Source organism: Schistocerca nitens, chromosome 2, assembly GCF_023898315.1.
Source record: "Schistocerca nitens isolate TAMUIC-IGC-003100 chromosome 2, iqSchNite1.1, whole genome shotgun sequence".
NCBI classification, from domain to species: Eukaryota; Metazoa; Arthropoda; class Insecta; order Orthoptera; family Acrididae; genus Schistocerca; species Schistocerca nitens.
In genome coordinates this window covers 302,358,290-302,382,307 of record NC_064615.1, presented here as the reverse complement: position 1 = coordinate 302,382,307, position 24,018 = coordinate 302,358,290, and the positions used below count along the sequence as shown (strand labels likewise).

The 24,018-nt window shown below is 41.5% G+C and overlaps 1 protein-coding gene across 1 annotated transcript in view; it reads left to right on the top strand.

Annotated features, from left to right (window-relative positions):
• The window catches only part of LOC126236057 (probable ubiquitin carboxyl-terminal hydrolase FAF-X), a 346,675-nt gene that overhangs the window by 53,606 nt on the left and 269,051 nt on the right, over positions 1-24,018 (top strand). The window contains exons 5-6 of the mRNA XM_049945098.1: positions 14,623-14,757; positions 16,756-16,912. Coding sequence (XP_049801055.1) covers positions 14,623-14,757; positions 16,756-16,912 — 292 coding nt within the window. The remainder of the gene's footprint in view (positions 1-14,622; positions 14,758-16,755; positions 16,913-24,018) is intronic.

The following is a 24,018-nucleotide window of genomic DNA, read 5'->3' as shown; positions in this document are numbered from 1 at the left end:
AGATTGCAGCCTTGTCTTACCCCTGAAACTACTCTGAACCATGAACTCAATTTACCGTCAACTCTAACTGCTGCCTGACTATCCATGTAAAGACCTTTAATGGCTTGCAAAAGTTTGCCTCCTATTCCATAATCTCGTAGAACAGACAATAACTTCCTCCTAGGAACCCGGTCATATGCCTTTTCTAGATCTATAAAGCATAGATACAATTCCCTGTTCCACTCGTAACACTTCTCCATTATTTGCCGTAAGCTAAAGATCTGGTCCTGACAGCCTCTGAGAGGCCTAAACCCACACTGATTTTTATTCAATTGGTCCTCAACTAATACTCACACTTTCCTTTCAACAATACCTGAGAAGATTTTACCCACAACGCTGATTAAAGAGATACCTCTGTAGTTGCTACAATCTTTTCTGTTTCCATGTTTAAAGATTGGTGAGAGTACTGCTTTTGTCCAGTCTGATGGAACCTGTCCCGACTCCCAGGCCATTTAAGACCTGACATTCCGCTGTATTTGATGAGTTCCGACTTAATTTCATCCAGCTGCTTTATTGCACAGCAATCTATTGCCCATTTTCTCCACTTCCTCAAATGTGATCCTATTTCCATCATCATTCCTATCCCATTCTACCTCGAAATCTGAAACATTACTGATCGTATTTTCACCTCCATTGAGCAACTCTTCAAAATATTCCCTCCATCTGCCCAAGGCATCCACAGGATTCACCAGCAGTTTTCCTGACCTGTCCAAAATACTTGTCATTTCCTTCTTACCTCCCTTTCGAAGAGTGCTAATTACACTCCAGAATGGTTTTCCAGCAGCTTGACCCATCGTCTCCAACCTGTTTCCAAAGTCTTCCCAAGATTTCTTCTTGGATGCTGCAATTATCTGTTTGGCTTTGTTTCTTTCTTCAACATAACTTTCTCTGTCTACCTGAGTTCTAGTATGTAGCCATTTTTGATACGCCTTCTTTTTCCCTTTACAGGCTGCCTTGACTGTGTCGTTCCACCAAGCTGTTTGCTTCACCCTTCCTTTACACACTACTGTTCCAAGACATTCTTTAGCCAGTTCTAGTACTGTGTCCCTGTACCTTGTCCATTCCTTTTCCAATGACTGTAATTGACTACATTCAACTAACTGGTACCTTTCTGAGATCGCTGTTATGTACTTGTGCCTGATTTCCTTATCCTGAAGTTTCTCCCCTCTTATCCTCCTAGGCTGGCCGCGGTGGTCTAGCAGTTCTAGGCGCTCAGTCCGGAGTTGCGCGACTGCTACGGTCGCAGGTTCGAATCCTGCCTCGGGCATGGATGTGTGTGTTGTCCTTAGGTTAGTTAGGTTTAAGTAGTTCTAAGTTCTAGGGGACTGATGACCAGAGATGTTAAGTCCCATAGTGCTCAGAGCCATTTGAACCATTTTTCTTATCCTCCTACATATGGACCTGACCTCCTGCACTTTCGGCCTCACAATCCCAATTTCACTGCAGATTAAATAATGATCAGTGTCATCAAAGAATCCCCTGAATACACGTGTCCCCCTCACAGCCTTCCTGAATTCCTGATCTGTTATTATATAGTCAATGACAGATCTGGTTTCCCTGCCTTCCCAAGTATACCGGTGAATGTTCTTATGTTTAAAAAAGGAGTTTGTGCTTACTAAGCCCATACTGGCACAGAAATCAAAGAGTTGTTTCCCATTCCTGTTCGCCTCCATATCCTCTCCAAATTTACCCATAACCTTTTCATACCCTTCTGTTCGATTTCCAATCTTGGCGTTAAAATCACCCATGAGCAGAACACTGTCCTTGTCCTTTATTCTAACAACTACATCACTGAGTGCCTCATAAAAACTATCCATCTTATCTTGATCTGCCCCTTCACAATGCGAATATACTGACACAATCCTAATTTTCTTGCTAGACACTGTCAGATCTATCCACATCAGTCGTTCGTTTACATACCTTATTGCAACTACGCTGGGTTCCATTTCTTTCCTGATGTAAAGCACTACACCCCATTGTGCTATTCCTGCTTTGACTCCTGACAGGTAGACCTTGTATTCTCCCACTTCCTCTTCTTTCTCACCCCTTACGCGAATGTCACTAACAGCTAAAACGTTCAGCCCCATCTTACTCGCAGCCTCTGTCAGCTCTACCTTCTTCCCAGAGTAGCCCCCATTGATATTAATAGCTCCCCATCTCATTACCATTTGTTCGCCAAGTCGTATCTTAGGAGTCTCTGGTTTGTCTGTTAGAGGTGGGACTCCGTCACCTCCAAAGGTCTGAGGCATTTTGCTCTGACTGTTGCCAGCATCATATTTAAAGTACCAGGGAAGCAGGTTGCTAGCCTTACTTACCCCTAACGGTTGAGGGACTAACCGGTGGATTTGGTAGTCTTTGCCGTATGAGCACAAAGATTCCCTCGACTCAGAATATGTCAGAGATGCCCAGCCTTATTCCAAAGTAACTGGTATCCCGACTGTTGGGACCACTTACTTGGCCACTCATACGTTGCCCGTGGTTCATGAACTAGGACATGACTACAGGAACCCACACCATGAACCACCAACATTCTGGTAGTTGTATATATTATTAATGTACCAGCATTTCACATTTGAAGTGCTTACATTAACCCGTGACATTGTGGTGTTAATCATTTAAATATGTTACCTAGACAAATGTATTCCTGAAATTTCATTACTAGGCTTTTATTATTTTTTATTTATTTTTAAACTTTCACGTCCCTTATTTTTTTTTTATTTTTTTTTAAAATTTCACGTCCCTTAATTATTATTTATTTTTAAAATTTCACGTCCCTTATTTTTATTTATTTTTAAAATTTCACGTCACACCCCCACTCTCCCCCCACCCCCTCAACAGTGTATATTCAGTTTCAGTACATATTTAGCAATTGCAAAGCATTGTTGGGTTTACTGGTGCTGTGACAAAGAACAACACTTGCTCACATATTTTCTGTGGCGTTTGATGAAAAACTACAGTGGCTGTTGAGCCAGACGCAGTGCTTGTGTGTGTGCGTGTGCGTGTGCGTAGAAGGCCATCTACCCAAAAGCATATGTGTTTAGTGCCTTTTTGTTGTGCCTGTCTATGACTCGACATCTCTGCTGTATGGTGAGTAACAATCTATCCTTTTCATCATATTGATAAATCTTTCAGTTTATTTCATTTCTAGTTTGGTTTACTTGAACAAGGAGATACTGCTCAAAATGCAATGTGTATGTTATTCTGTTTCTGCATATCAGCTTGCAGCCATTTTTGTATCATCACTTCCACTTGCCATAGAAGCTGGGGATTTCTTTGTCCTTAGCCATATTGCATCACGTGTCTCACCTTCCTCCCTACTCTCGCGTGCAGTTCATTTCTGTTGTTGTGAAGGCAAGGCGATACTACACTGCCTGAAGTAAGAACAACAAGAAGTTACCATCTAAATCAGTATTTTGCAGAATTTAAGGATAATTTTAGTTTTGATGGATGCTGCCTGTTCTGCCAACCATGATGGAAAGCAGTTAAGGTTGTGAAGTGATTTAAAATTACACAGCATATGGTGGGCGAGGAAACATTGCTGCAATTTCGTGCCTGATGAAAAAAACAACCTCTAGATAGTGAGTCGTTTCCAGGTTCTTCCGTAGGACCTGATAAGTTTTTAGTTTACTGTGAAGATTTACCTCTGTCCGAGGTAAATAATCCAGTGTTAAGGAGGTTTCTCTCTAAACATTCAAATCTAGACACTCATGAAGTGTCAGCCTTGAGGAAAAATAAGTATCTCCCAAATTTTCCGTGTATGAAAATGAGAAAATCTGGGTTATGTTAGACAAACTTCAGACTCTACTGGCAGTAAGTTGGGATGTCATTTTCATTGAAGTGATTTTGAGGGAATGTTTTCCGCTAACAAGGCAAAAAATTAGTACTGCAAACCACGTGATGGTTCAGGCGATTTAATGAAGCGATGCAGATTTTTTGCGTAGGTGTTGAGAGATTTGACGATGTTTTACTGATAGTAACAAATACTACAGCGTATATGAAGAAGGCAGGGGCAGGTCGTGTTAGTTATCCTAAAATGATCCATGTTACACACATTGCACTTGGTTTACACAGAATACGTGAAGAAATTAGAGTAGTACATCCTAAAGTGGATTAATTGATTTTTAATGGAAAAGAGAGTTTATTGAAGCAGCCGAGGAGAATTCCTATATTAAAAATCCCAACATACAACTGCCACCCCACCTCCAGTAATAATACAGTGGGCAACTTGGCTCTCTGCAGTCCAGTATTATGCAGTCAGTTTGGATGTTTTTGCTGCAGTACTTAATGTACTGGACAAAGATATACAACTTCAGTTGAAATCCTTCAGGAAGTGTTAAGAGATACAGTGTTAAAAATGACTTGACCGGTGTATCTGCTAACTTGTTTCCTTAACAGCACGATTGAGAAACTTGAAAAGGGAAGAATCCTTCTGCAAAAACATTTCAACATGTTCAGAATTCCAAAATAAGTTTTAGTGGATCTACAGCCCAAAAACTACCAAATAAATCCTGACATGTGTTTGAAAACAGAAGTTGGTTTCAAACTGTGTGAAAAATTTCAAATGTGTAAGATGGCCTTCAAGAAGAGGATATATATGAGTGTGAGCAATTTTCCCAGTATATGGCAGTGTTTTGGGATGATTGTCAGTCATTTGTGATGGACAACTTGAGGGTGAATCTCATTATGTATTTAATTTCTTCAGCAGTAATTAAATATTTATACTTTCTTGACATATATTTAAAGTACAGTGAGTGTGCTTGTGATTATTCGTGTGCAGATTTTCTGGTTTACTGATTATTTGTGCATGAAAAAGAAAGAAAAAAATAGGATGTGTTTCTCACATGGCAGCTTGGGTTGGCAGCCACTTAGGAGCAGCAATGGCTGCTAAGCTGGACCACATGTGGAGGACAACTGCATCAAACCGCGCCGTAGTGTGTGCAGACATTGGCAGCTGCTGCTACTACCTGTCCAGTAGACATCATTCCAAATACATGTTTGAAAATATCTGAATTGTTCTTGTGTCTTCTCCTCCACACTGCCCTAAATAATCAGGAGTATACCGTATGTTTAAAACATAAAAAAACATTTCCTGATTTTAAGGACCTAAAAATCTGAGCTCTACTGGTGATACTATTATTACTAGCATTACTATTAAAGAAATATAAAGGGTACAAACTACTGGCTTAGATACAAGCCAAGAAATAGCTTATAAAGATGAAAACCTGTGTAAATTAACATTTTGTAGTGTTAACTTTTCTGTGTAGATCTTCAGATACTTTGTTAGTAAAGCAGTTTATGATGTTGATTAATCAGAATGTGTTAAATGAAACCTTTACAAAATAAGGGTCATCTTATATTCATTGTTTTCTTATAGTTGAGTAAATGTGGTATTAGCAATCCTATAAGCTCTGCTGCTGACAGAGGCTGATGGAAGGAAGGATTTCCATAACTCCGATTTTGTTACTGCACTCAGTGATTTGACAAATGACTCACCAAAGGAAATGTTTCATAACATTCATACACCCTACTCCTGGTAAAATTTCTAGAATTTGGCTAGGTACAAAGACACTGTGCAACCCCCACAAATCAGTAAACTGATTAGCGAACAAAGCAGCTCACTGTCCAAAAGCTGTCACCTGTTGTTCAGTTGGATCGTCTTGTCACTGAGAAGAGACATGGGGAGCACAGTGCTCACAAGGAAGTGCGTGACTTCATATACGTAGAACCACACAGAAGTATGCTTATAACATAAATTGCCCACAGTGGTTCACATGCACAATGCAGCTGTTATCTGCTAGTGCCATTTGACAGTGGCATGTTGTGCGGTACTAACAAATATAGTTTTGCAAATAGTATAGTTACAGTAAGAGTCTCTTCAGCTGTGTTCAGTTGCAAGTTACAGCATAAAGAGTGTACATTGATATTGTGAGGCAAATTAATTTCATGAACCTTCTCTGAATGTTAGAGGTAAAGTTGCAACACGCTGCGTATCAAAAGTAAAGTTACACAGTTCTCATTTTCATTGGTCTTCACTCTGTACACAATCGTCATTTTCATCATCAGACTTTGATCTATGCTGTACAGTCAACTTTCTGCACTGAAGTACGTATTTACCCGATTATGAGACAACCCCCTAGAGGAGCTTCTGGAAAAAAAACTCTTTTTGTAACATATTCTGACTAATGAAAATTACAAGCTGCTGTACTAACATAAAGTATCTGCCTAAACAGTTAACGTTAAACCTATTCTAAATTTATGCCATTTATTGATTGTATTTTATTAATACAAGGAGAAACAATACAAATGAAAAGAAATGGTTTACATTAATTTCTGCACTGTTTCCTTTTGTACATTTTCACTTACTAACCCTGTCATATGTGGTATCACTATTTTTAATCATCATCCTAATATTACAACTTGAAATTTATATCTTCATTGTTACTATCATTCGATTGTTTCTTCTGAATATGTTGAGATTTCTGAGGCTGTGGTTACTGTGGAACCTGAGAACCCAGCAGTTTTATTTGAATATGTATCGGATTTTGCTTTGAACTGACACGAGAATATTACTGTGTCTCTTGCTTCCAAGCATACTGTGTGCCTGCAGTTCTCCTATTGGCTGCATAGAACCAACAGCAGACACAACCCCTTTTGTTCCCATTATACATCACGAGCGTCAACAACATTGCAGCACAAAACACACAAGCATGCCACTAGCATGTCTCCTGATGTCTCCTGCAGAAATGAATACTATTGTTGAGTATTTGTCCAATTTTAAAGTCGGTTCAATTCCAACTACAAATGGATTCAGGCAGACCGCAGTTTAAATGTATTAGATCTTTCTAAAAAGCTGAAGTACCAGGCTTAGGTTCCCACAATTGGCAACATGACGTAATTTGCTGCCCACTTGCTACTCTGTTCCTTGCATTCGTAATTCTCAGCCAAGCTTGTATCACTGTTTCCCCCTCCAACCCTTCTGTAGTGCTGTTCTTGAGCAACTGTGAAACATGGACTGCAGTATCTTCTAGGATCCAAGTCATGTGTAACAACGACTAATACATAAATAAATGATTGCAGTCATGACTCGGTCAAATTCTCGAACTTTCACTTGGCGTGCAATCTGGTGACTTTTGTTTGTACGATCTCCTCGATGGGTTTTGATGCTGTAATTTATTCTCATGGCAACAGTTAGTCAATTTAATGATTTATTACATTTGTTAGACATTTCATTCTGGATTAATTTTCCTTCTTGTTTGATCTGAGTTGATTAAAAACTAGTAACATTTTTAGCTGGTGTTCTAATACGTGAACCGTGGTCGAATTTATCACTTGCAGCCTATTTAATAAATCATTGCAGTCTCTCACAATCAAGTAAAATATTGATCTGGGTTCAGAACCGAGCAAGTTTTATGGAGGACACATTTCTGTTTTAAAATGTTACCTTTACTTAAAAAGCAGCATTAATGTTTGTACATTCTTAAAAGGCAGCATTAATGTTTGTACACAGTATCCATACATGTATGAGAACTTTTGTTTCAGACCTGGTCAAATATGACAAGAGTATGTAAGCTGATAGAATTTAGTGCTACTTTCTCATGTTTTTCAGAAAATTGTCAAATTTTAAGCAGAGCAGTAGATTGTTGTAGTTTCTAGTTCATTGTTTACTGTGTATCCCTTGCACTAGGGCTGTGCAAGTTAAATGTTGCTTGATTGTTTGACCAACGTTGATAACTGTGTGGAGCGCTATGACGTATTGGGAAATCTTGAGGCTGTTTGTATGTAAGTAACGTTTGCCCAGTTTTGCCCTTTCGAATTCTTCAAAATAGATCTGCATGTGACCTCAGTAGCCAAAGCAAAATCTGTAAATGTAAAACGACCTCTATGTACTATATAAACAATATAAAAATATTAATTTCAGTAGCAATAGCTTAATCTCTGAATATAAGATTACCATGTATTTTTCGAATGACAAATTTGGGAAAAAATCTTGTCATATAATTGAGTAAACCCAGTACATACCAATGGCTGAATGTGCTTCACAAAGGGAGATTATGACACTGACGTACAAATAACATTGTTCGGAAATGTAATTAGTGTGGCATTTGATATCGAACAACTTGAATACAGTAATGATGGAAGTGAAAAAATGCATTCAGTCAGCTGCACGTTTTGTTCTGTTCCACTTCGCTTTGACTGCTTCATTGAAATCCCACACATGCACTTTAAAGGCTGGAGAGCTGTGTAACATTATCAGGTCAGTTCCTGTTATAAAAGGTTCTACCGTAGACTTTGAACAGATCATTTATGTGCCACATGATAATATGTGCAGTGTTTCGTGTGAGTAGTGTGTCCCACTATTATTGGGTTGCAAGAGTTTTACTCTAAGCCCTGTTTCATGCAGGTGTGTTTATTCAAGGTTACACACTTCCTTTATCAGTGTAATAAAAATTTGTTCATGAAATATTTTAAACTTGTCACTCTGGCATGTCAAGAGTAATCTCAGCATAGTTTTGCATAGTGCCACAGTGCACAGCATTCTGCCATTTGCTGCTTGTTTGCTATGCTGTTCGTCTAACATAACATCAGTCAGACATGAGACTAATCTGCTGTAAAGCTCACTTGGAGTACTTCTTTCATATTTAATGGAGTGTGTGTTATTTGTGACCCATTATTATTTGAGTAAACAACTGGTAATAGGTCACAAGAAACAGTGACAACAGTTACTGAGGCCCCTAAATGTTCACAGGAAACTAGTAGTTGGAGATATTGATGCCTGACAGAGATTGACCAAAAGAATCCTGAGAAAATGTGATTCATTTGTGAGGGAGGTAACTTCCAATGGCTTTTTTGGTAGATTCTTGAGCATTGACAGCCTTTTTGCACACTATTTCTGAGTGGAACAACAAAAGATTAAAATCATATTGGCACCCAAAGATGCCCTATCATAAAGTGTAAGGAGTCATGGATAAAGCAGAAATTGTCACTTTATCAATTTCACCAACATACCCCACAGTATTTTCGGTGGTGTGCAGAACACCACATTTAAAAGCAGAAACAGAACAACAGAGAAAAAAGTGGTAGTCTTTCTAAGGAATTTGTTTGCTTCAGCTGCCCGTGTGTGTGTGTGTGTGTGTGTGTGTGTGTGTGTGTGTGTGTGTGTGTGGCAAAAAATTGCCAATGTTGTAAATTAACTTGGCTTTATTTGAACATTATGACCCTTAGTATTTTATTGAATGTCTCTTAGAGAAGAATATTATGCATTTTTGTAATAATTTTACAGAGATGTCTTCAATGAATATTTATCAACAAAAATAATCAGTTCTTGCAAATAAAATGTAATTGCATAGATAAAAAATCTACTCGCCCAGCAGCAGCAGCAGAAACAGCAGGAAAACACACAGATAAGGTATTTTAAGTTTGCAAGCTTTCGGAACCAGTGGCTCTTCCTGGCAGAGGCGTGAAGGGAAGGCCAGAGGAGTGAAGGAAGACTGATGAGGTTTAGGAAAATAGATATAGTTTGAAAAAATTCACCCAGAACATGGATCAGGGGAGTCTCACCTCTGGATGGCATGAGAAGGAATGACTGACTATTGGGGGCTGCACTGGATGAGATTTGAAAAACTGAGAGCTTAAAGTGGGAAGATAGGGTAATATGTAAGACAGATATTACTAACAAAACATCATGCACAAGTTAATAAGAGAGGGAAGCAAAATGCATTGTACATGATAGTGGTGGCGAAGGGGAGAGGGGGGTAGACAGGTCAGAAAATGAAAGATATAGGAAACTGAAAGGGAGTGAAGAAAGGAATAGTTGCCGTGAAGAAATGCTGAGATAGAAGAAATTAAAGTAAATTAAGGTGGCTGGTGATAACCAAGGACATGTTGTAGTGTCAGTTCCCAACTGCAAAGTTCTGGGAAACTGGTGTCTGGAGGAAGAATTCAGGCACAGAGGTCGTGACGACCATGTTTTAGAGCATGCTCTGCAACAAGATATTGTGTGTTGCCATTATACACCCCCTGTCTATGCCCATTCATCGTAATTAATGGCTGGTGGTAGTCATGCTGATGTAAAAGGTGGAACAGTTTTTACGTAACTGCTGGTATACGACATGTCAATTCTCTGGTGGCTCTCCCTTTGATATTATATGTTTTGCCAGTTACAGGGCTAATACAGATAGTGGTAGGAGGGTGCATAGGACAAGTATTTTAGTGTGGATGATCACAGGGGTAGGAGCCATAGGGGAGGGAGATGGGTGCAGAAGCAGCATAGGGGCTGACAAGGATATTGCAGAGATCGTCAGGACAATGAAAAGCTATTCTGGGTGTGGGTGGGCAAAATGTCAGCCAGAATGGATCTCATTTCAGGGCATGATTTTAGGAAGTCATAGTCTTGTTGAAGTAGCATCTAATACATTAAAAACCAGGACAATACATGACTGGCAAGGCAGTATGGGAGGGAACATTTGACATGGAAAAAATGGCAACTGTTGAAAGACAAGAAAAATTGCTTGTTAGTAGGTTTAATTTGAACAGAAGTGTCAATCTGATCTTCAGTGAGTATGAAAGCAACATCAAGGAAAAGTGGCTTGAGATTTGGAATAGGACAGTGAGAAATTTAGCTGAGAGGATGTATTTAGAGATTTCAGAATTTTAACAGGTCATCCTCACCATGAGTCCATATGGCAAAGATGTCGGTAATGTATCTAAACCAAACCAGCGACTGAAGGTTTATGGATCTCAGGGAAGCCTGCTCCAAGTGACTCACGAAAAGTTTGATGTAGGAAGGAGCCATCTGGATTCCCATGGCTGTGCCCCCTATCTGTTTGTATGTCTGCCTGTCAAAGGTAAAGTAGTTGTTTGTAACTACAAAATTGATTAAAGTGAGGAGGATGGGTATGTTAAGCTTGGAATCAGGTGGGTGCTGACTGAGGAAAGGTTTAGCAGCGGATGGATCATGTATGTGGGGGGTGTTGGCAGAGATGGAGGTGGCATGGATCATATACGTAGGGAGGGGGGGGGGTGTTGGCATAGAGGGAGGTGGCATTGTTGGTGACGGGCAAGATGATTTGATGATTGGTGGGAGTTCAGCAGGTGCACAATTCAGCTGGTTTAGGGAGTTTTTGGTGTCATTAGTCATTAATATAAAAAGAGAAGTCTTTTTACTACATTTTATAGCTGATGATCAACCAAAGCAGACATATGTTCGATGGGTGGTTTGAAGCCAGCAACTATGGGATGACCTGGGGTTTGTGGTTCTTAGGAATAAAGTAAAAGGTACGGGTGTGTGGATTGGATTGGGTAAAAAGTTTTGTGGAGTGAGGTATTAGTCCTTGTGAGGGGCCTGAGGTTTTAGAGAGAGACTGCAGGTCAATTTGAATCAGGGATGTGACCTTTATGGCATATGCAGTACGTAGAGGTGTCAGAGAGCTGGTGTATACCTTCACTTTCATACTCCTGTCAGTCAGGTACCACAGTAGTAGATCTTTTTGTGGGCTGGGAAGATGATGATGGAATCGTCATTTTTTTGGGAACAAAGTGCTTGGAATTCTGCAAATGACAGATTACAGTTTTGTTGTAGGGATGTGTGTAAGGATTGTGAAGCAGTGCTGGAGATGAGGAATTTTCAGAAGACTTGTAAGTGATGATTTTGAGGTAGTGGTGGTGATAAAGTTGAGATCGTGGTCGGAACTGTTCAAGCCAGGGTTCAGTGTCAGGTTTGCAATTGGAGTGGTTACAGGATTGCTCACCTCAGTCAATATTATTGTTGCCAACAACTGCTTTACCTTTGAGGGGTTGACATACAAAGAGATCAGGGGCACAGCCGTGGAATGCCAGATGGCTCCTTCGTACGCCAACTTTTTCATGGGTTGCTTGGAGGGGGCTTTCCTGGGGTCCATAAGCCTTCAGACTCTGTTTTGGTTTAGATACATTGATGACATCTTTGCCATATGGACTCATGGTGAGGCTGACCTGTTAAAATTCCTCAAATCTCTAAACCCATTCTCCCAATTGACTTTCACATGGTCTTCTTAAGAATCCTATGCCACTTTCCTTGAAAATGATCTCCTCCTTACCAAAGGGCATATACGCACTCCTGTTTACATTAAACCTCCTAACAAACAACAGTAATTAAATTTCAACAGTTGTCATCTTTTCCATGTCAGATGTTCTCTCCCATACAGCCTTGGCATTCACAGCAAACGTATTTGTTCAGATGCAGACTCTCTACAATTAATCACCACCATTCTCACCTCAGCCTTCACTGGCTGTAATTACCCACCAGCCTAGTCCAAAAGCAGATTTCCTGGGCCATCCAGTATTATCCTGGTCTTGAATGTATTAATCAGCTGTTTTGACGAGGATATGACTTCCGAAAATCATGCAATGAAATGAGGAGGCTCATTCTGTCTGAGATTTTTCCCACCACACCCAGAATAGTTTATCACCCCCTTCCGATCTCCACACTATACTTGTCAGACCCTACGCTCCTTCTAACGTGTCTCCCTACCCCATGGCTCCTACCCGTGTGGCTGTCCCTGCTGTAATACTTGCTCTATGCACCCTCCTACGACCACCTGTATCACCCCTGTAACTGGTAAAACATATAATTAAAGGGGGAGCCACCTGTGAAATGTCACGTCATGTACCAGCTATTATGTAAATACGGTTTGGCCTTTTACAGTTATCAGTTAGGATGAATAAGAGTAGACATAAGAGTGTATAATGCCAACACACACTATCCTGTTGCAGAGCATGCTCTAAACCATGACAGTCACAACATCTGTGCTTGTTTCATCACATGTGCCATCTGGATTCTTCCTCCAGACACCAGTTTCTCGTAACTTTGCTGGTGAGAACTGGTGCTACAACATGTCCTTGGTTCTCACCAGCCATCTGGCTTTAATTTAATTTAATTTAATTTCTTTGGTTGCAGCAGTTCTTCACTCCCTTTTAGCTTTCTAAAACTTCCAATTTCTGCCATGCGTATTGCTCGTCCACCCTCCTCTCTATCACATACATTACACTTAGATTTCCACTCTTATTAATGTGTGCACAATGTTTTGTTAGTAATATCTGTCTTGCATATTACCCTATCTTCCAACCTCAAGCTCTCTGATTTTCAGATCTCATCCAGTGCAGTAGCCAACAATAAGTCTTTCCTTCTCATCCCGTTCAGCGAGTCTTGCCTGACTCGGGGCTCTGGGCAGCTTTTCCGAACTACCCTATTCGTAAACCTAGTCCTTTCCCTTCCCACTCGTCCTTTCCCTTCCCGCTCGTCCTTTCCCTTCCCGCTCGTCCTTTCCCTTCCCGCTCGTCCTTTCCCTTCCCGCTCGTCCTTTCCCTTCCCGCTCGTCCTTTCCCTTCCCGCTCGTCCTTTCCCTTCCCGCTCGTCCTTTCCCTTCCCGCTCGTCCTTTCCCTTCCCGCTCGTCCTTTCCCTTCCCGCTCGTCCTTTCCCTTCCCGCTCGTCCTTTCCCTTCCCGCTCGTCCTTTCCCTTCCCGCTCGTCCTTTCCCTTCCCGCTCGTCCTTTCCCTTCCCGCTCGTCCTTTCCCTTCCCGCTCGTCCTTTCCCTTCCCGCTCGTCCTTTCCCTTCCCGCTCGTCCTTTCCCTTCCCGCTCGTCCTTTCCCTTCCCGCTCGTCCTTTCCCTTCCCGCTCGTCCTTTCCCTTCCCGCTCGTCCTTTCCCTTCCCGCTCGTCCTTTCCCTTCCCGCTCGTCCTTTCCCTTCCCGCTCGTCCTTTCCCTTCCCGCTCGTCCTTTCCCTTCCCGCTCGTCCTTTCCCTTCCCGCTCGTCCTTTCCCTTCCCGCTCGTCCTTTCCCTTCCCGCTCGTCCTTTCCCTTCCCGCTCGTCCTTTCCCTTCCCGCTCGTCCTTTCCCTTCCCGCTCGTCCTTTCCCTTCCCGCTCGTCCTTTCCCTTCCCGCTCGTCCTTTCCCTTCCCGCTCGTCCTTTCCCTTCCCGCTCGTCCTTTCCCTTCCCGCTCGTCCTTTCCCTTCCCGCTCGTCCTTTCCCTTCCCGCTCGTCCTTTCCCTTCCCGCTCGTCCTTTCCCTTCCCGCTCGTCCTTTCCCTTCCCGCTCGTCCTTTCCCTTCCCGCTCGTCCTTTCCCTTCCCGCTCGTCCTTTCCCTTCCCGCTCGTCCTTTCCCTTCCCGCTCGTCCTTTCCCTTCCCGCTCGTCCTTTCCCTTCCCGCTCGTCCTTTCCCTTCCCGCTCGTCCTTTCCCTTCCCGCTCGTCCTTTCCCTTCCCGCTCGTCCTTTCCCTTCCCGCTCGTCCTTTCCCTTCCCGCTCGTCCTTTCCCTTCCCGCTCGTCCTTTCCCTTCCCGCTCGTCCTTTCCCTTCCCGCTCGTCCTTTCCCTTCCCGCTCGTCCTTTCCCTTCCCGCTCGTCCTTCCCCTTTAACCCTTCTGCCAGAAGAAAGAGCCACTGGCTCCGAAAGCTTGCAGACTTAAATACCCTTATATTTGTGTTCACCTGGTAGGTGAGTATAGTATTTATCTATGTAATCACATTCAATGAATATTTGTAATTTGTGTGTCCAATACTCAAGTTTCCATGTCATTAATATTGTATCTCCTCAACTTGTTAACAGGTTTCACGCCTTTAACAGTTCTCGACAGTCAGAAACTGTGCCTCCAGCCTCTAACATTCCAGAGGAGGAATTATTTGCTCGTCCACCTCCGGATTCTCGGGCATGTCGAGGATGGCTTGTTGATCTTATTAACAGGTATAGCTAGCTGCTTTCAAAAATATATCATGTTCATGCATTTATTTTATAACGAATTTAAACATATGGATATAATTAACATGAAGTTCACTTACTGAACACTTGTTGAATAAATTCTGCGGTGTTGTTCATTGATCTGGGATCCCCACCAGTATGATTTAGTGAAATAGATAAAGCATGCAGTCATTCTTCGAATCTTCTCTATCGCACATTTATTTAGTTGGAGTGAGAATATCACAGAAATATTCAACAAACTTTGTGACAAGGGCTGGGGTGGAATCTTACTGAACTTACTGTGAAGTGCAGTCATGGGAATAAGCTAAAATAATGAGGGTTGGTAGTTGCTGTGTAGGTGATCAAATAAAGAATTTCCAGAATTTTCAGATATGCCTTCATTGGGATAAAAATGAATGAAAAGGGTAAGGCCCACATTCTGTAGGAAAAGAAAAGGCAATCAGAGCCATTAATCATGAGAGACATGAGACACAGTGAGTGAATAAGTATAAATGGACTAACAGCCCGGAGTCAAATTAAAGGTTCTTCCTAATGTGTACATGGCCGATAGTGTGTGAAAATAGGTTTGTGAATTTGAAAAAAAAATTAAATAATATAAAATGAGATATATTTAGATTATCAGATATGAATTGGGAGGGAGGAAAGGAGAGCGGAACCAGACACAATAGATTTTAAATTTGTCTTTGATGATAAATGGATATGGCCAGGACCTATAACCAGACAAACGGATGATGACTGTTAGGGAAGTACATTAGTACATTCTAAGAGATAAAAGAAAGATGAAGAGAATGACCTAATGGAAGGTGGATCATAACGTCAGAAAATATGCAGGAGCATCATGAATGCGTATAACTGAAGACTATTATGCAAGGTGCCAGTGCATGCAGGACAACGACAAGAGAAATGTAGAAGCTGCTGTATATTTTTAGGTGCTAACATTTCTTAAAGCATTTAAGGAATTAAAGCATTTATATAATTCATTCTAGTAATGCGAATAGGAAGCAGAAGGCCGAGAGACTATATAAAACAGTGTCCCCCCAGAAACAATGATGATTGCTATTTGTTTCCACTCAGCAGCCAAAATGTATGAAAGAACACTCATACTATGTGAACATAGTGATTTTAGCTACGACAGACTGTTTTACAGCTAAGATGTGGCCCGTGTGCCTATTTAGAGGACAGCACCCCAATTGTATGTGATACAGGCATTTTGTTGTGGACTGCTTTGACAGTTACCAAGTCTACTTGAACCTGATTTGAATCATATGATTCTTTACAGAGTCATTTGTATTCCTTCTATGACTCTTACAATGGAAACTCCAGGGTGGAATACCAGAAACATACGGAAAAGATCGATTGTGACTTACCGTAAAGATGACATATCAAGTTAGGTGCCATTAAGACACACTAGCTTTTGACCACAGCCTTCATCAGAAAAAGGAACACACACACACACACACACACACACACACACACACACACACACACACACACACGGTATCTGACAGCTCAACCTGACTGTGTGGTCCGAGCTGCCAGAGGTAATGTGTGTGTGTGGGGGGGGGGGGGGGGTGAGATGTGATGTATGCATGCATGCTTGTGTGTGTGTGTGTGTGTGTGTGTGTGTGTGTGGGCGCGCGCGCGCTTCACTTTTTCTGATGAAGGCCTTGGCTGAAAGCTAATTTGTAAGTGCCTTTTAATCGTGCCTGTCTACAACTTAATGTGCCTTCCTTATGGTAAGTAGCAATCTTATCTTTCTGTGTATTCCCTTATTCAGTTTATAGAATAGTTAGTGTATGAGGTTGTCATCGGGAATACCTCTTCAATTTACAACTGTTACATAACAAAAATGGGCTATCTTCTGTGATGTTTCTTATTTCTGATCCCCCAACCACCTCTTCCTTATGTGTATTTCCATACAATTGTGAACATTGTGTGAATTTTTTAAACATGATCAGCTCTTTACATACTTCTCAATTTCAGGTTTGGCAACTTAGGTGGTTTCCAGATCCTTTTGGAGAGGTTCCAGAGTGGAAAGAACCTAACTGTAACTGTTATATATGCATTAATTCGACCATTTGGGCTCTGTTATGAATTTCTGACTGTCCATTCAATCACAAAATATCTTATGCCAATAGTAGTAAGTATGAGGTTTTAATATTGAACTGCGAAGACAGTATTAAATTATTGATTATATAAAAAAAACTGTAAAGCATGTTTATGCCAATATTTTTGTGTACTATTGCATTTTCTTAAAAAAAAACTGCTAGTTGTTAGGAATCTTAGCTTTGTGGTGGTGTAATGTTAGTGTTAAGTGTATGAAATGAAGTCTAGAGCTCGATGCAGTTCCAGTCAGCTGGGAAAGTAGACTGTACTTCCTTCAGATTTTCATCATTACTAATGTTGGTCTCTTGAAAAACACTGTGGTTAAGAAAGATATGGTTGATGTAACAGCGTTTGGGTGTGCTGTTTTGTGAAAAAAAAATTGTAACGTTAACAGGTTAGTGATTTAGTTACAATTAACAAAACTTAGCCTTACATAGTGTTTGGGAGCAGTTTGCACTGCACAGTTTAGGAGAAAAGTCCTAATCTAGCAAGAGGAAGAAGTCAGCAGCAACCAAAGAACTTTGCCTTAAATTCAGGTAGTAATTTAATGGGATCTAAATAAGAAAATATGCTGTAGCTATAAAAGGTAAATTAAAACAGTTCTGTGTCAGTCCTCTTTTACTTTCTCCCAGAATGCATTTTGAGGGCTTACACTATCTTCAGGTGGTTTAGTGGATTAAATTACATTTTTGTTTGCTGGAGGTAGCCAGTTGTCTGCTTTGAGTTCATTTTCAATACAACTCAGTTACAAATAGCACTTTTTAACCGTCCAGCCAAGAGCAACATGCATGTGTGCGTTCTGTTCTTTCCATGCAATTCTGCAGGTCTTGCTGTAACTGCACCAGATATAATTTCCGGGTTGTTTGTTCATCAGAAGTCCCTATTTTCCCACTGAATTATTCTCTGTTGCTCTGTACCATCAATATTCGTGTTTTACGCATTCTCAAGTCTCCCCCATATTCTTGCACATATACCTTCTTGTGCCAGCAGTTTTATAAACACTTCTGCAAGCTTGTGTATGAAACCTTCCTTCAAGATATACCATACTCAGAAAAATAATGAAGCTACTTACAATATGTTCCAGCAGAGCGAATCATGAGGGTCGGCATAAATAAATGTTTTCATCTTTAGGTATCATATAAACACAAAACAACATAAACACTCCATAGACTGTACAGATGTAGAAATATTGTGCCTTGGAACAGAAAGAGCATTCACTACTAGCTCGCATTGGGAAACAAAGATACAGATATTGAATTTATAAGTGCAGTATGTAAAATAAAGGAAAGGTGTCACTTACCATTAGCTGACTGGCATGTGACACAATGAAACATGAAATAGAAAATGGTATTTACACTAGCTTTTGAGCTCTTTCTTAAGTAAAAGGTCGCATGCACGAGAGCACGCACATCTATCTTTACTCGTGTCTGTGTGTACTTTTACCATAGAAAGAATGAGAGCTCAAAAGCTAGTGGAAATACTGTTTTCTGTAGAGTGTTTCTATGTGCCACTTATCAGTCAGCTACAGGCGAGTGGCTGCCTTTTATGTATTTTACGTATTATTCCTTCTAGGAATTTCTTCCAGTCTTGTTACGCATATAAGTGTTTAACTCTTTGCAACTTGTTTGCATAAGGAACATCCTTAATGCAAAAAATTAAAATATGGAACATGAAAAACCTTACAAACCTATATTTCAGCATATGTAATTTGTTAATGTTTTGGTTTGGTGATATGGGAGCTGTTTTATGATTTAAGTCATTCAAAAATATATCGTACAAAAGTTGCTGTGGATTGTCTAGAATATTTGAGAAGATTCTAAAAAGTTCCTTGCCACAGTCTCAGTTTTGTCATTGTGCATTTCTGCCTAAGTTGAGAGTGGTGGCCGAGCGGTTCTGGCGCTACAGTCTGGAACCGCGCGACCGCTACGGTCGCAGGTTCGAATCCTGCCTCGGGCATGGATGTGTGTGTTGTCCTTAGGTTAGTTAGGTTTAAGTAGTTCTAAGTTCTAGGGGACTTATGACCTCTGCAGTTGAGTCCCATAGTGCTCAGAGCCATTTGAACCATTTGAGAGTAAAAACTAAAAAACAGGCTAGGTGAAGCTTCAAAACCAAATTCAGAGTACATTTAGATTAAAAACCACTACAAATTTGCCATAGCTATTCATATTAACACAGGACATTCTGTTGACAACATTCATGATCATGAAAGGATAGATCACCATTCACCATAAAAATAACACGTCGAGTTGCAGACAGGCATAATGAAATCACTATTACACGCTAACCTTTTGGTCAAAGCCTTCTTCAGAATAGAAAGGAAAACACAAATATTGACACAAGCAGGTACACCTCTTGCACACATCACCGCCATCTCTGGATGCTCTGGCCAGATTCCAGATTTCTGTTGAATGAAAGCAGCTAGCAGGAGTGGGGAGGGATAGCAGAGTATGGGTGAGAGGAGAGAAGATCACTGTCTGGTGGACCAAGCAGGGACTAGGCAAGAAAAGGCTTCCAGGGACAGCATCTGGAGGCTGTGGGGAGGGGGGAGGTCAGGGGGCAGAGGTGGAAAAGGAGAGGAGCAGAGAGGGGAAAAGACCGGTGAGTGCATTGGCAGAGAGTGGTACACAATGAGAGTGAGGGGACATGAATTGGGAAGAGGTGATAGGACAGAGGGGGTGGAAACTGTTTGGTGGAGTACATAAGGACAGTAGGTTCCCTTAGGTTAAGGCCACAATAATTTCTGGAATAGAGAATGTTTTGTAAGGATAACGCCTATCTTTTTAGTTCAGAAAAACTGGTGGTGGAGAGCACGATCCAAATGGCCCTGGTTGCGAAGCAGCCATTAAAATCGAGAAATTTCCATTCATCTGCATTTTGTGCAACAGGATGGTCCACTTTGTTCTTGCCACAGTTTGGTGGTGGCCATTAATCCTGGTGGACAGTTGGTTGGTAGTCGTACAAATGTAAAAAGCTGTGCAATGATTGGACCAGATCTGGTATATGGCATGGCTGCTTTCATTGGTGGTCCAGCCTCAGATCGGTTAGAATAGTCCTGTGAAAGGAATGAAATGGGAAGTGCTGGGTGTGTTGATTTGGCATTTCTTGTACCTGGGTGTTCCACAGGGATATGGTCCCTGTTGCAAATGTTTAGGGGTGGAGTGACTTAGGAATGGACTAAAGTGTTCCGCAGGCTGGGTGTGAGATGGAACACTGCTTTAAGAGGGGTGGGACAGGATGTGGCTCTGTTTGTATTCTTTGGGGTGTTATTGGGTGATGAAGGGGTGCTCATTTGTGGCTGGTTCTTGGGGGTGGAGGGAGGATTTGGGATTTGTGTGGCGGATATGGCATGGGTAATCTGTTTTCAGACTAGGTCTGGGGGATAGTACCTGTTTGTAAAGGTCTTTGTGATATCTTCAGTGTACTGGGCAAGGGGGTTCTAGTTACTGCAGATATGCCATTCTTGGGTGCTCGGTCTGTAAGGGAGGGACTTTGTAGCATGGAACAGATGATTGCTGTTGAAATGAAGTTACTGTTAGTTATTGATGGATTTAATGTGGACAGAGGTGTGGATTGAGCCATCAGGTAGATGGCACATTGGATTGAGGACGGTCAGCTAAAGTGGAGAGGAGAGCAGGTGTTGAGATTGTGAAGGAATGAGTATTGGCCTTGATATCATGAAGGTATCTTCAGTGAACCAAAAACAGACTAAGAGTTTGGTGTTTCAGGAGGCTAGGAAGGTCTCCTCTAATGGCCCACAGACTGGTTGGCATAGGATAGTGCCATGCGGGCGCTCAAGGCTGTGTCAGATTTTTTTTTTTTTGTATACATTTGTTTCAAAGGAGATTTAGTTTCGTGTTAGGATAAAATTAGTAAGGTGTATGAGGAGTGAGGTAGTGGGTTTAGAGTCTGAAGGATATTGGGAAAGGTAATGTTCAATTTTGGGAAGTTGTTGTACAGGGAAGTGGCATCAACATTGGGTAGGGATTCAGGAGGTAATTGGATGGTGATGGTGGAGAGTTGGTGAAGGAAGTGGTTGGTACCTGTGATGTGGGTGGCTAGATTTGGGACAGTTGATTGGAGGTGTTGGTGAATAAGGACCAAAATACTTTCATTGGGGGCACAATAACCAGCTGCAATGGGGTGTCCATGTTTGTTGGGTCTGTGGAGTATGTAAAAGTTTGGGGTACAAAGTGTCATAGGGGTGAAGAGGGAAATCGTTTCAGGGAAGAGGTTCTGAGAAGGACCTAAGACTTTAAGCAGTAATTGGATGTTATATTGAACTTCTGGGATGGGATCACTCTGGCATAGTTTATAGAGAGATTAGTAAGATAATTGGCAGAACCCTTCCGCCTGGTGGTATCTGCAATTTGTAGCAGCATTGGTGAAACCTTTGTCCGCATGTAGGATTATTAGGGCTGGATCTGTTTTGAGGCTGTGTATGGCTGTCCTTTTTTGTGCCGAAAGGTTGGTGTTCTTGAAAGTGACCACGGTGTGGTCAAGTGGGATTGGGGGGGGGGGGGGGGGGGAGGAGATAATAGTTGGATGGTAGTATGAATTGGTAGAGGCAGGTTTCAGTGTTAAAATTATATTTGTTGGAGGGATTGGTGGTAAAGAAGTGTTTCTACTACAGGGAATGGGAGGAGGCAGCTGGGGCTTTGACAAGTGCAACATTGTTAAATTTGGGTGCAGGGCTAAAGGTTAGAGATTTGAATAGGACAAACTTCTGTGGGGCTGAGATTTTTGGTGGACTTATTAACACTATGTTGTTGTTGTTGTTGTGGTCTTCAGTCCTGAGACTGGTTTGATGCAGCTCTCCATGCTACTCTATCCTGTGCAAGCTTCTTCATCTCCCAGTACCTACTGCAACCTACATCCTTCTGAATCTGCTTAGTGTATTCATCTCTTGGTCTCCCCCTACGATTTTTACCCTCCACGCTGCCCTCCAATACTAAATTTGTGATCCCTTGATGCCTCAGAACATGTCCTACCAACCGATCCCTTCTTCTGGTCAAGTTGTGCCACAAACTCCTCTTCTTCCCAATCCTATTCAGTACCTCCTCATTAGTTATGTGATCTACCCATCTAATCTTCAGCATTCTTCTGTAGCACCACATTTCGAAAGCTTCTATTCTCTTCTTGTCCAAACTGGTTGTCGTCCATGTTTCACTTCCATACATGGCTACACTCCATACAAATACTTTCAGAAATGACGTCCTGACACTTAAATCTATATTCGATGTTAACAAATTTCTCTCCTTCAGAAACACTTTCCTTGCCATTGCCAGTCTACATTTTATATCCTCTCTACTTCTACCATCATCAGTTATTTTGCTCCCCAAATAGCAAAACTCCTTTACTACTTTAAGTGTCTCATTTCCTAATCTAATACCCTCAACATCACCCGACTTAATTCGACTACATTCCATTATCCTCGTTTTGCTTTTGTTGATGTTCATCTTATATCCTCCCTTCAAGACACCATCCATTCCGTTCACCTGCTCTTCCAAGTCCTTTGCTGTCTCTGACAGAATTACAATGTCGTCGGCGAACCTCAAGGTTTTTATTTCTTCTCCATGGATTTTAATACCTATTCCGAATTTTTCTTTTGTTTCCTTTACTGCTTGCTCAATATACAGATTGAATAACATCGGGGAGAGGCTACAACCCTGTCTTACTCCCTTCCCAACCACTGCTTCCCTTTCATGCCCCTCGACTCTTATAACTGCCATCTGGTTTCTGTACAAATTGTAAATAGCCTTTCGCTCCCTGTATTTTACCCCAGCCACCTTTAGAATTTGAAAGAGAGTATTCCAGTCAACATTGTCAAAAGCTTTCTCTAAATCTACAAATGCTAGAAACGTAGGTTTGCCTTTCCTTAATCTTTCTTCTAAGATAAGTCGTAAGGTCAGTATTGCCTCATGTGTTCCAGTATTTCTACGGAATCCAAACTGATCTTCCCCGAGGTCGGCTTCTACTAGTTTTTCCATTCGTCTGTAAAGAATTCGTGTTAGTATTTTGCAGCTGTGGCTTATTAAACTGATTGTTCGGTAATTCTCACATCTGTCAACACCTGCTTTCTTTGGGATTGGAATTATTATATTCTTCTTGAAGTCTGAGGGTATTTCGCCTGTTTCATACATCTTGCTCACCAGATGGTAGAGTTTTGTCAGGACTGGCTCTCCCAAGGCCGTCAGTAGTTCCAATGGAATGTTGTCTACTCCGGGGGCCTTGTTTCGACTCAGGTCTTTCAGTGCTCTGTCAAACTCGTCACGCAGTATCGTATCTCCCATTTCATCTTCATCTACATCCTCTTCCATTTCCATAATATTGTCCTCAAGTACATCGTCCTTGTATAGACCCTCTGTATACTCCTTCCACCTTTCTGCTCTCCCTTCTTTGCTTAGAACTGGGTTGCCATCTGAGCTCTTGATATTCATACAAGTGGTTCTCTTCTCTCCAAAGGTCTCTTTAATTTTCCTGTAGGCAGTATCTATCTTACCCTAGTGAGACAAGCCTCTACATTCTTACATTTGTCCTCTAGCCATCCTTGCTTAGTCATTTTGCACTTCCTGTCAATCTCATTTTTGAGATGTTTGTATTCCTTTTTGCCTGCTTCATTTACTGCATTTTTATATTTTCTCCTTTCATCAAATAAATTCAATATTTCTTCTGTTACCCAAGGATTTCTACTAGCCCTCGTCTTTTTACCTACTTGATCCTCTGCTGCCTTCACTACTTCATCCCTCAAAGCTACCCATTCTTCTTCTACTGTATTTCTTTCCCACGTTCCTGTCAATTAGTGTTACAGAAATGTTTCCGCTCTGGATTTGTTGGCGTTTTGGAAGGGAGTTTTGGGAGATGTGACAAGTTGAAAAGGTCAGTTAGGTAGGCTCTGGTGTTATGAGGGGTTGACGAGGAGGAACACTGTGGGTTGGGATTGAGGTTGGACAGTGGTGCCCCGAGGTAGCAGTAGGGTGTCAACAGGTTAGATAATTTATGGAGGTGGTGTGTGGAATGCTCTTCCAGATGATTGAGTGCAAGCGTTTTGATAGCAGAGACATGACATGTGTAGCAGGAGTTGCGCAGTGGCCATATTGTGCAGAGGATGCAGAGTTGGTGCATCAATGGCAGTGCCATGGA